General features: G+C 38.3%; 1 protein-coding gene across 1 annotated transcript; it reads left to right on the top strand.

The window, feature by feature from the left end:
* Positions 1–7,529: 7,529 nt before the first annotated feature.
* Positions 7,530–9,581, top strand: Kif2b (kinesin family member 2B). The gene has a single exon (XM_015495794.1). The coding sequence runs from the start codon at positions 7,530–7,532 to the stop codon at positions 9,579–9,581; it is 2,052 nt and encodes a 683-aa protein (XP_015351280.1).
* Positions 9,582–13,300: the final 3,719 nt, after the last annotated feature.

The following is a 13,300-nucleotide window of genomic DNA, read 5'->3' as shown; positions in this document are numbered from 1 at the left end:
GGGACTTGCCTTTTGGGTAAATATTTCATCTATGTCAAGGGAAACTGAGAGAATCCAAGTAGCTTTCCTCCACCACATTCATCTGCCACGTTTTGGCTCATCTTGGGCCCTAAAGAATCAAGTTGGCCAACAAAGGACTAAGGCTTTTTAACTGCAAGCCCCCAAGTAAACTTTTCCTCTTCTAAAATTGTTCTTGTCAGGTGTTTTAGTCACCGCAGTGAAAAAGCCAACTTAAAATAATAACATACACTTTTTTCTTATTTTTTTCAATATTTATAGGCCTTGCAGTTCTGCTATGAGTTTTTTTATCAAGTTGTTGCAAATTTCAAAATAAAAACCTTCATATAAAGATGCCTAATCAGGTCCATTTGTGTTGTTCAAGGGTCAAAGGTATATATATATATATATATATATATATATATATATGTGTGTGTTTGTGTGTATGTATACACATGTATATATTTTTATGTTTCCCAATAATTGCTGAATCCTAGCATTCTGTACAGCACTAAATACATGCCATTTAGATATAAAATAGTCAACTGGCTATTGCCATTAAGTCAACCAACTATCAACAGATTTTTTTCCCTCTAGAATGAAATGGTTATTTTGACATTATGTCCTATTTCTTAGAATTTTTCACCTTCTTGCTTTATATTTCCAGATAAGAATATAAAAATTATTGCAAAATTGTAATCTATGTGACTCTGTCAGGCAGATACCAGACTTTGACAATGATAAATAGTGCTTATAATATCACCTATAGAGATCCTACTGAGACACATTAAGAATGTAAGCATTTTTAGTGTCAGTATGACTTTCATCTTATACCCTTAGCAAATAGGCAAGAGCAACCAAAAAGATGGGCACTCTGAAATATCATATATTTACCTGATGCTATCCAACAGTTCAATTTAACAAACAATTATTAACTATCTACTGTGTGTGACATGCTATCTACAACACCATAGGAGATACAAATGACATGTTCTCAGGCTTACAAATCTCTTTCAGTGGCATAAGGTCTTGATATCATGCAATTTTACTTCATGTTGTTAAATAATTATGCCAAAGATGATATGAGCAAACAAACCTTCTGCAGAAATCTAAAAAGTAGCTTTCCCAGGAAAACCGCATTGTGCCTCATTTGTTGAAGCAGGCCTATCTTCAAACATTCAAAATCCTAAAAAAGGAATTTCAGTGGCCACAGGCATATCAGAGAATCATCTTTTTATTCACAGAACCACAGGATCATAAAATCTCTGCAAAGAGAGAGACTTGGGAGGCACTCAGTCTGATACTTTCAGCTTCATGGTAAAATAAAAATCACCTCAGGTGCTTTCTGTAATATAGATTCTAGGTGGTGGCCCCAAAGGATTGATTCAGCAGGCCTGGGTGGAGTCATGCAATCTGTACTTTATAAAATCTTTCCAGGTGATTCTGCTATTTGGCCAGGCTTGAGAACACAAATCTCACCTTACTCATGGTTCTGTTATGTTAATATGTTCTGCACTACTTTTTCTAACAAGCTGTTGTTCAGTCTGTGCTTTAATGTACATGGGGTGGGACCCTGACTTTTAACAATTGTTATTAGAATGTCTTCTATAATAACAATGTCTTCTATATATCTTTATCTCTATGTGTGCATATATCACGTGTATGTCTACAAATATACAGTTGTGTGTTCATATCTGTCTCCAAAAACAATGCTAAAGTTATACCAGGTCAAAGGCTAAGGCTGTTTTATTTACTATTGTGTAAACTAGCACTTAGCCTAAATCTTAGTGTTTAGGAGGTAGTTATTAAAGTTTATTGACTATATACTGGAGATTCTTCTTATTCTGAGGAACAAGATTCCTCCTTGTTTTGCCTGAAGTCTCCCTTTAACATCAATAAATTCTGCTAGTGTTTATAGTTCCAGGATTCTTTATAAGTCCACTGGTCAGATACAAAACATAGAAACACAAGTAAGGGATACTCCTCCATTCTCAAGACTCTTGATAAATAAATAAATAAATATGTTTATTTATTTATTTTAACCTGGAGAGAAAGAGGAAGATACTTTTTAAAACAAAATAGTAAATACAATATTTAAAATAGGTGTGAAATAAATATGGGGATGGAGAGGAAGGCAATGAACTTAGTTGTGACTGAGCTGGAGGAAAGGGAGGAATGCATGTCAAGAAAAGTAATGGTGAGTCATATCCTGATGCTGAGCACTTGAATCCTTAAATGTGTGCATTCCTTAAAGCAAAACAAGTTGTGTTCCTCATTCATAGGATAATCCTTCAAGTATATACAGAAAGTTTTCTCTCAAACTTTCTCTAGGATGAATACTGTTTTCTTTACTTACTTCTCATTTATAAATACCATGTAACTCTTATTATATTTGAGTCATGTCAAGTTGATTTACTCTGAATTGGAAAGAAGACTCTCTGAAGGCAAGGAATATAGGACATGCCATTCAAGTGAGAGAGCTATAGCTGAACATCAAAGATGCTTACTTAGCATTGTTTCTGTAGTTTAAGTGTGAGTTGCAAGCAAACAATACTGATATGTTGAATATAAATAAAACACAGCCTTTCCCCTCAGCATGCTAAATAAAATTGAAAAATACAATATGGTGAACACTAATGGATTTGAAGTGAGACACTGACAATTGTTAGCTTTTCCATCTTGGCTAACTTTATAGATGGATTTCCACAATTAATAGATACATAAGAATCCTATACATATGCCATGGTAAGCAACTCCTCTTAATTAAGTTGAAGTAAGATGGCTCTAAGCTAATGTAATTATCATAGAAACAATTCTTACCTACCAAAAGCTCTTTCCATTGAGAGGACTGGGGAAATATGGACCTTCCTGAGTAAGCTAAGTGCATCCCATGGTGAAAATTGTAAAATGTCTGGAGATAGAATTGCTAGTTGTAATGGTAAATGTTTTAGTCAGCTTTTACATTGCTGTGAGTAAAGGATCCAACCAGCACTGTTGAGGGCCACAGCCCAGTCGGGATGACGCATGGCATTTTTGCCAGAAGTAGTGGTTGAGAGGTGACGCCAGCGAGCCATTTAGATGACGACTTTTGAGTTCTCGCGGAGTTCCTGTTGAGTTCCGGTTGAGCTCTGGGGTGGGGGGCACGGATTCCTGAAGAGTTCTTGGTTCCGGTGGTGGGAGTTCTGGTTGGTGTGTGGTGTGTTCCTCCGGGAGGATCCCTGTGGGTGGAGTTTGGGAGAGTTCCTGGGGAGTGTGCTGGTAGAGTTCAGAAATAAAGTTTGTTCCTGCTTGAGTGGCTCGTGATTTGTGCCCAGCCAGACTGTGGCACAGCACAATTGTAGAGGGCTCATGGTTTCAGAACTCTAAGTCCATAGAAGGCCAGCTCCATTCCTCAGGGCTCTAGGTGAGGCAGAACATCATGTCATGGTGTAAGAGTGTGGCAGGGGGAAATCAGCCCACATGATGATCAGGAAAAAGAGAAAGACTCCACTGGCCAGATACAAAATATACCCAAAGACTTGCCCCAATTCCCACCTCCTCCAGCCATACCCCTCCATGTCAATACCACTCAGTTAATCCCTATCAGAGGATTAATTCACTGATTGGGTTAAGACACTTGCAATCCAATCACTTCTCCTCAAAACCTTCCTGCATTGTCTTACATGTGAGATTTTGGGGGATACCACATCTAAACCATAACAGTAAAATAATATTCTCATTCTAAATTATAGTGTCCATTGTTGTCTAATGGCATAAATTTAGTACACTACCTTTCTACTCTTAAAAAAAAACCAGAATAACAGACTTTTTAAACTGGAAATAGTACATTCCATTTCTTCAAAGAGATTTGGAAAAATCTTCTGAATGCCTCTGAAAAACTAAATCAACCTCATGTTGTATCCATGCACAGGAAGAGTACAGACCCTCAAGATGATCAAACAAGCCCAACAGCTGCTAAATATCTATTCAAACAGTGCTAGAAAAGCACATATTTGATGAATTTCTCCTGGGAGATTTGTATCTAAAATGAGACTAGAAATCACATTCCCTCCTATAAAGCAACTTTGACAAGCCCCAAACTGGGAATTATGTGTAATTAATGAATGAAATTCACTAAGCTCATTTCCTGAACTTCTATCCACACTACACTCTCTTGGTGGGACTTCACCTGACACTAACAAGTATATTTTGGGGGAAAAGGGGGTGGGGGGCGGGATTTGAAATGAAAAGAATCTATCAGTTGTTTGTCAAGGCATGAACTTCTTAAAAGGTACAAAATGTATATCTGGTAAGTTTCTTGAGGGTAGGATTCCTTTGGTCTAGGTAATAGTTCATGGTAAGCATTTCACATATATTTATTGCTTGGCTAAATTCAGTTAACTAAATACATCAGTGGCTTTGGTCTCTAATCTAGAGAAATTGTTCATCTGCAAAATGGCTATCTAGGTCATGGCCAGAATAACACTTTGAATTGTATACACATTGACAAATGCTTGTTTTAATATCATTTTTTTATATCTCAAGAGTCATAGTATTTTCTTAAATAAACTGTTTCTTCAGAATAAATTCTATTAAATGAGAGAATTGCACAGATGCTTATGAATTCTAAATTTTATATCAGAAAGATATTAAAATATTGCTGCAAATGATATTCTAGAGTATCAAAATTATAAACAATCCAAACAACACATTACTATTATGATCATTGATGAATTTTTTTTTTCTTCCTATTACTGAAACTAAGGCTTTTGGGTTGTCCTAATTGACCAAATTCAATTGGTAATTGATACTATGTCTTCACAAACAGTGTTTCAGTGTAATGCTATTTTATCTGGTCAGTTTCAACAAGGTCACAGAAACTTTTTTGAAGGGAAGTGACATTTGAGATAAAAGAGTTCAGGGAAAATGAGGAGGGAGAAACAATTTTTCTGGTCAAAGAGCTGAAGCTGTAGTTCTGAAAGCATTGTCCAGGGTCCAGCAGAATCAACATCCCCCTGGGAGTTTATTAGACATGTAAATTCTCAGCTCCATTTGTTGAATTAGAAACCCTGGACTGGGAGTCCTGAAGTCTGTATGTTTAGCAGCCCTGCAGGTGATTTTCATATACCCTACTATTAAGAACCACTGGACTAGAAATTGGAATTTTTTTTCTTTATGCAATACTCTAGGATCAATATGAGAAATAACCTGAATCCCGGACTGGATGAGGTTGCCCAAGGAAACAAGATCATAATTGGTTGACAGATTAAATGATATCATAGAGGCTGGGAAAGGACTAAGTTATGATAGACTGAGTAAAATGAAAAAAAAAATCTACATTAAGTTTTTGAGACTGCGTAGATGTTGAAACTGCTAAAAGCAATTGCAAATACATAAGTTAGCATTTTCAGAAAGAAAATAAATCAGTTTTGGATTTATGGAATTCCAAGTTCCTATAGGTATCTGAGGTTTAGAACCCAGAACTCTCATTATCACGTAGCTGGCCAGCTAGCTGTATGTAAAATTAAACTGTAGCAACTAATATGATATTCTAAGGGAAAAATATAAGAGAATAAAACTGAGAGAAAGCACTCAAATCACACACAAAGAAAAGACCTTTATGGGCATGTTAGACAGAAAAGAGAATCAGAAGAAACATTAGTCTCTGGATTTTCCAAAACTACCATGAACCTAGTCATCTATTGTCTAAGTACAAAAATCATCTTCAGCTTAGGTAAAAAAATATAACTAAGCTGAAAGAGCTATGTTTTGCATGATTTGGGAGATCTAACTTTTAAAATGATAAATATTTTAAAAGACTACTAAAAATTCTAGAGCAGCAATGTTTTTCAAAAAGTTTAATTTAACCTAAAGACAAATTGTGGGAATAAGACATCTACATAATTCCCTTGAAATAATCTTAACAAAAAGCTGATTTAAGGCACAACCTGAAATATTGATAATTTGGGAAAAGAAAAAAAAATAATCATATAAAGATAATTCCGAAAGCCCTTACTCCTCTCCTTCCATTGGCATTCAACATCCCCTTTACACTCCCTGGAAATGAGTACTGAATGAGTACTGAATACTTATTAAACTTATCTAATACCCTAAGCTTTGCTAAATTTGCTGGAGATGAACTTACCTTTAAGAAAATCAGTTTATAACAGAATTCCTGCAGTGACCCTTGGCCCTAGAGAAAGTTAGTAAAACACCATCCTGCTGTGTGCTATTTTAAAGCTATGAGTAAATTAAAACCAAACCAAAATCACAATCCCAAAGACAAAATGGTGTATTAATGGTTGGAGAGAGAGGTGAAACTAAGGGATCATTTTATCTTCATGTTGGTTTAGCTGAATGACAATGTCTCCTTTTTTAATCATCATATAGGACATTTTTATAATCTTGACAAAATATGTTTTTGCTTCTGATGATCTAAGCTGCCTTCCTATCCTCTCCATCCCACCTTTATTAACTTCTATGCACACACACACACACACACACACACACACATTTTAGCCTGGAGAGGAGGAATAAGATGAATTATCATTTTCCATCAATGTCTCTCTTTCCTCCACAAGTTATGGATAATGAGGCCAGAAATGTAATTACTGAAAGAGTTTGGAATGGTTAATTACTGAACTAATCTCAAATATGGTGGTGACTGCAGAACAACAAAACTCACTTTACTTTATAGCTGCCAGAGCCACTCTGAATGTGATAAACATCTTGTGTTTGCAAACCCAGATGCTATACCAAAGGAAGTTTCACGTTCCTTTGGTAGTAAATTACCACAAGGACCTGCTAAATTCAACTCATTCGGATTTTGTAATAAGAGAACCCATTAAACTGGAATAACTTTAAATTTTGACTGTTAAACTAGTATGGAAAGGGAAGGGAAAATAAAAATGGTGCATTGAAGGAGGTGTCTGGAGGATCCTGTTGAATTTCCAGTTTTGAAGCCGAAGATCTGCAAACCTCTTTGCCTTCCTTTGTTCACACTGATCACTGGAGAGATGGCACGTAAGGGAATTTCATAGCAATTCTTAAACTAAAGCACAGGGCTTTGAGATTGTAGGTCAATACTTCCAGGGGAAAAAAAAAATGGACATTTCCAAAAACCCATAGAACTTTTCCGTTTTCCAAAAAAATCCATAGAACTTTTCCACCGCTTAATTGCCATGACTCCTGGGTGCTCTGCATTTGCTCGCGAGGATTTAGAAGATGTCCCACATCCTTCTTCAATCCATTATCCCTCACTGGCAGATAACCAAACTCTCTACCGGCCTTTGTGCCTCCCTAATGCCAACGACTGTGATTTCTTCCGCCCGCCTATCACGTGGTGGCCCGGTGATCTGTTGCCTCGTCCCCCGCATCCCTTTGTGACGTGAGTGGCTTAGGTCTGAGCCCTGGTGCTGTATGCTCACAAAGGATTGGGGCATAACACGCCTGTGTTCAGTGCTCTGGATGCTTCAGGCTGGCTTGGGCTCAGGGCCCCTTGCTCCAACCCCAAGGACCCTTGGAAGGGAGCCCTAATACCGCCATCATTCACCATGGCAAGCCAGTTCTGCCTCCCTCTTGCCCCACGCCTTTCACCCCTGAAAGCCTTGAAGTCGCACTTCAGAGACATCCAAGTTGGCATCTGCCTGGCGATCCAGCGCAGTGACAAGAGGATCCATCTTGCTGTAGTCACAGAGATCAACAGAGAAAAATCTTGGGTCACAGTTGAGTGGATTGAGAAAGGAGTCAAGAAAGGCAAGAAGATCGATCTAGAGTCCATATTCCTGCTGAATCCAGCTCTGGCCTCTGCAGAACATACCACCACGTTGCCTAGGCCCTTGCCCTCATTGTCCCTAGTACCCTCCAAGGCCATTGGAGATCAGCGTACATCCCCAAGGTGGATTGTGGTTGCCCCCCAGAAAAATAAAACACCCTCAGGGGACAGCTCGGTCCTGGGGGTCCCCACCAGCCCTTGTCTGATGAAGCGGAAAAAGTCTCCTTGCCTTCGGGAAATCGAGAAATTGCAAAAGCAGAGGGAGAAGCGCAGGCGCCTGCAGTTGGAGATCCGAGCCAGACGCGCCCTCAACGTCAACACCGGAAACCCAAACTTCGAGATCATGCGCATGATCGAAGAGTGCCGCAGACACCTGGACAAAAGCAAGATGTCCATCATGGAGCCCCTGGAAGATCACCGGATCTGTGTCTGTGTGAGGAAGAGACCTCTTAATCAGCGAGAGACCACCATGAAGGACCTGGATATCATCACCATCCCCTCTGACAATGTAGTCATGGTGCACGAGTCCAAGCAGAAGGTGGACCTCACCCGCTACCTGGAGAACCAGACCTTCTGTTTCGACCATGCTTTTGATGACAAGGCCTCCAATGAGTTAGTGTACCAGTTCACTGCCCAGCCACTGGTGGAGTCTATCTTCCGCAAGGGCATGGCCACCTGCTTTGCCTATGGACAAACGGGCAGTGGGAAAACGCACACCATGGGCGGAGCCTTTTCTGGAACGTCTCAAGGTTGTTCTAAAGGTATTTACGCCTTGGTAGCGCAAGACGTCTTTCTCTTGCTCAAAAACTCCACTTACGAGAATCTGGATCTCAAAGTCTATGGGACCTTTTTTGAGATTTATGGTGGCAAAGTATATGACTTGTTGAACTGGAAGAAGAAGCTCCAAGTCCTTGAGGATGGTAATCAGCAAATGCAAGTCGTCGGGCTGCAGGAGAAAGAGGTGGGTTCCGTGGAGGACGTGCTGAACCTGGTGGAACTGGGAAACGGCTGTCGGACTTCGGGACAAACGTCTGTCAATGCCCACTCATCCAGGAGCCACGCGGTATTCCAGATCATCTTGAAGTCTAGAGGGAAACTGCACGGCAAGTTCTCTCTGGTTGATTTAGCTGGGAACGAGAGGGGAGCAGACACCGCCAAGGCCAATCGCAAGAGACAGCTGGAAGGGGCGGAGATTAACAAGAGTCTCCTCGCCCTCAAAGAATGCATCAGGGCTTTGGGTCAGAACAAACCTCACACCCCTTTCAGAGCCAGCAAACTCACGCAGGTGCTCCGGGACTCCTTCATAGGCCAGAACTCTTCCACTTGCATGATCGCTACCATCTCACCAGGGATGACCTCTTGTGAAAACACCCTCAACACTTTAAGATATGCAAACAGAGTGAAAGAATTAGCCCTGGATGTAAGGCCTTACCACCAATGCCTGACTCCCATTAAACATGAGACACCGCCCATGTTTGAAAAGCACATTAGGAATTCAGAAATATCCCTTCAGAGGGAAGAGCTTGTTAAAATATCGTGTATACAGAGTGAGGAGGAGAAACGGAGTGAAGCGATTGCAACACTAGCCACGCCATTAATAAGGGAGGCAGTGACTACATGGAAGGATTCTAGTTCGTGGTGGGAGAGCATCCAGGAGACAGCTAATGGCGTGAACTATGATGTTGACTTTTGCATTGCCCAGTCATTGTCCATTTTGGAGGAGAAAATTGGTATTCTGACTGAGATCCAAACGAAACTGAAATTATTAAGAGTTGACCTCCAAAACCAAGAGCAAGGTAGAATGAAGCCAAAGGCAAGCCATCAGGACTGACATGATGGCTATAGTGCTGCAGTTTCTACCTCTCTTATACAGGCAAATCTTTTCAAATTATCTAGCATAAAGATCCTCCTGGAGAGCTTAGAACATCTTCAGATATGCTTGTCAGAATTAAGGTCTATCTTCTTCTTCTGCTTTTTTTTTTTTTTTTTTAATTTGCTGCTTTCATTCTGTAGGACATCAGTTCTCAACTGGGAATGGTTTTGCCCCCCCTCCCCAACCCCGGGACAATGGGCAATGTCTGGAAACATTTCCATTGTCACAACTAGGGGGGAGGGGAGTAGAGACACTGGCATAGAGTGAGTAGAGGGACCAGAGTCACTGCCAAAGATTTCATGCTGTATGGGGCAGCCTCCCGTGACAAATAATTATGTTTTTGTTTGAAATTATCAATAGTACCAAGGTTGAGAAACCCTGCTGTAGAAGAAACCAGCTTTGATGAAATCAAATACCATAAATTTTCAGGTAGAAAAGCAAAAATCCTGTAAATGAAAGGGATTCGCCTGGAAACAACGCCAAGGGGCTACACAACTGAGTAAAGCCAATGGTACTTGCTTATGAGTCTTTCTCTGTTGCATTGTTGGGTAGATTCAAATGGTTTCTAAGATTGAGTCACTAGGAGGAGAAGGAAAGAGGGATTTTTCTCTGTAACTATCATTGACAGCCTAGAATTGAGAGGAAAAAACAATTTTTTTTTTTTTTGTCTTTGAGTTGAAATTGCAAATGTGCTCTCTGGGAGAGTTTAAAGAGAGAGAAAAAGAAAGAGGAAGAGAGAGAAAGAGAGAGGGAGATGAGAGAGAGAGAGAGAGAGAGAGAGGGAGAGAATAGAGAGAGAAGAGAGAAGGATAGTTTTGCATAAGCAAGGGCTTTTATTTAAATTTAAATATGGTGTCTTTAAGCAGTTTTTCTCTTATACTCTTTACCACATTCTTTACACATAAAAAGCCTTTTGGGAGCAGGAAAAAAATAAATGATAGAAAAGTTCCTACATAAGGCAAAACATATTCCATAATTCCACAAAGGCCTCAAAAGAAATATAAGAAACTTTAATGCTTGAGGTCAATTAGATATGTAGTAATTTTTCCTGATTTAAAGATCACCAAAGTTTATAGTTAAAAAAAGAATGCTAATTTTATATGCAAATGTCAAGATAATGAATAGTCTAATACACTAATACACATAGCAAATGATTAATCAATAAATCAGCAAATATTTATGAAACATTGTTTAAAAAAAGGTCTTTTGCCTTCAAATCTATCATTTCCACACTCTTTAAAAACTTATTTTTAAAGTGAAATGATTTGCAAAGAAATCGTTTAGCAGATGAGGGAAATTTAGTTACACAGAATAAAAGTAGTCTCCAAATCACTTACTAATTGTAGCCAGGTATAAGGCAGCATATTTCTTTCAAATTTTTGTCTCTAAGCTGCAAAGATCCCATTGGCACTGTGGATACCTGACATACAACTTGATCACAGTATAGAACAGTAATGTCCTATCAAGAGCTATCAGTGTAAAACAGTCAAGGATCATCATGAACATCTGGTCTTTAGTAATTAATATTTTGGTCTCTAAATATTTTCCCCTCCGCTGCTTCATCTATGTGGGTGAAAGCATAGATTATTAAAAGATATAGCATAATATTTAGCAGAATTTGATCTTTCTATCAATATGAGATTTTTTAAAAATCTTATTTATGATTATATGTAATGAAAAAAAATGAATCTGGCCTAGGTTTCAATGCCTGTCTCATTATATAGATGTCTGTAATTTTAGTCAAGTAATTTAATCCCTCTGAGTTTATTTCTTTCTATAAGAAGCAGGACAATTCAGTACCTACTTCAACAGTTTTGTTTTCTCTCTCCTTCCCTCTGATCATTTATGACAATAACTGATGCTATTCTTACCATTGAACTTGTCCTACTTATCTCCATCACCCTACCCCTTCTGCCACACAGATTTGTGTAGCCTACTAGTAATTTCAGCATTGTGATATTGATATTTTTTACTGTAAACAAAGTGTTTGACTAGAGCATAACATGAAGTGCACATATAGCTCATACAATTCAGTAAATGTTTAAAAAGAGAATATACCTACATTATGAATATACACACAAGATACAGAACATAACCAGCATCTCAGGAGCCTTGTTCTTGCTTCATTTCAGTCATCATTTGCTATGTCCAAGTTAATGACTCATCTGACGAAAATCATCTTTTTTTTTCGTATGAGTGGAGTTACATTCCAGATACACTTAGATCCCTGACTTGCTGCTTTCAACCAAAACCATTTTTGATCTGACCTTTATATTGTTCTGTCGTATTCCACCATATGAATATCCCATTTTATAAATTAAATTTTATTTGGAGCTCTAATGGCACAATTGGTTAGCCCACAGTAATTATAAACTGGATTTTTGATAGATAATTTATTTTCAGCATTTAGTAATAATGATACTGTGAACATTTATGCATTTCCAATTAAGTATTCTTAGATGTGCAGTCCCTTGTATTTTCAGCATAATAGATCATGCCAAGGAATTTTCCAAAGGATTTGTAACAACTTTGTACCATCAGAAGGAGTAGTGATGTTTCATTTTGAAATAATTTCTAGTTCCTCAAGTTTGCCTACACTTAGTAATATCATTTTAATTTTTTAAAAACGTTATGTGTTTCAATGTATGTGGAAAGATTTATCATTATGGTTTCAACTTTTCTGGTAAGAATTATATTGAACATCTTTACATATGCTTACTGATGTTTCAAACATTATCTTTTATTCATTACAAGTGTTTTGGAAATAAGTTTTTCAGATATATAGATTGAACCTATTTTCTCTCAGGTCCTGAATTGCCTTTCTACTCTTTTGATTGAAAATTTACATACTTAATGAAATTCAGGTTATTAATTTTTTTAAATGGTTAGACCCTTTTAAGAAATTTCTGTCTACCCCAAATCATGAATCTGTTCTCCTTTGTTGTCTTCTAAAAGCTGGAATTGGTTTCTTTTGTTGTTTGTTTTATTCTGTTTTGTTTTTTTGAGTGTCCCGTGAAGTATAACAATCAAAGTTATTTTTGTATTTAATGTAGATCCTCAAGTGAACCAGGCAATTATTCAGCGAGTACCTTATTTGACACTGCAATGCGGTATATCACCATTGTTGATCAGATGACCATAAAGATGCTACTCTTACTTGCTATGTCTGTGCATCAAAACCACATCTATTTTATTTCTTTACAATAGGTTTTGATACATGTTAGTATAAGATCATGTTGTTTTTTTTAATAAGTGTCCCCCAAAGATCCATGTGTGGAAAGCTTTTTCCCTAGTTTGTGCGAGATATGGATCCTCTAAAAGATGGGGCCCAGTAAAAAGTAGGTTATTGGGTGTCACTGTGAAAGGAGTAGTGAGACTCAGGACCCTCACCCCTTTCTCTCATTTCACTCCCCAGCTGCTATGTGATGGATGGCTTCCTCCACTACATCCTCTTGGCCATGTACTCTCTGGCCACAGGCAGGGAGGCAATTGGGCCTAGTGACCATGGACTGAAACTCTGAAACCATTAGACAGAATAAACCTTTCCTCCTCAAAAGTTGACTTATCTCAGGTGTTTCTTTTCAGGAATGGAAAGCTATCAGTTGACTTTTTTCTTCACCTCTGTCATTCTCTGTATTTTTACATAACTAACAAAATATTGGAATCAACTTTCCAGT

The sequence above is a fragment of the Marmota marmota genome, unplaced genomic scaffold, assembly GCF_001458135.2.
Source record: "Marmota marmota marmota unplaced genomic scaffold, marMar, whole genome shotgun sequence".
Taxonomy (NCBI): Eukaryota; Metazoa; Chordata; class Mammalia; order Rodentia; family Sciuridae; genus Marmota; species Marmota marmota.
This window is presented reverse-complemented; position numbering and strand designations above follow the sequence as displayed.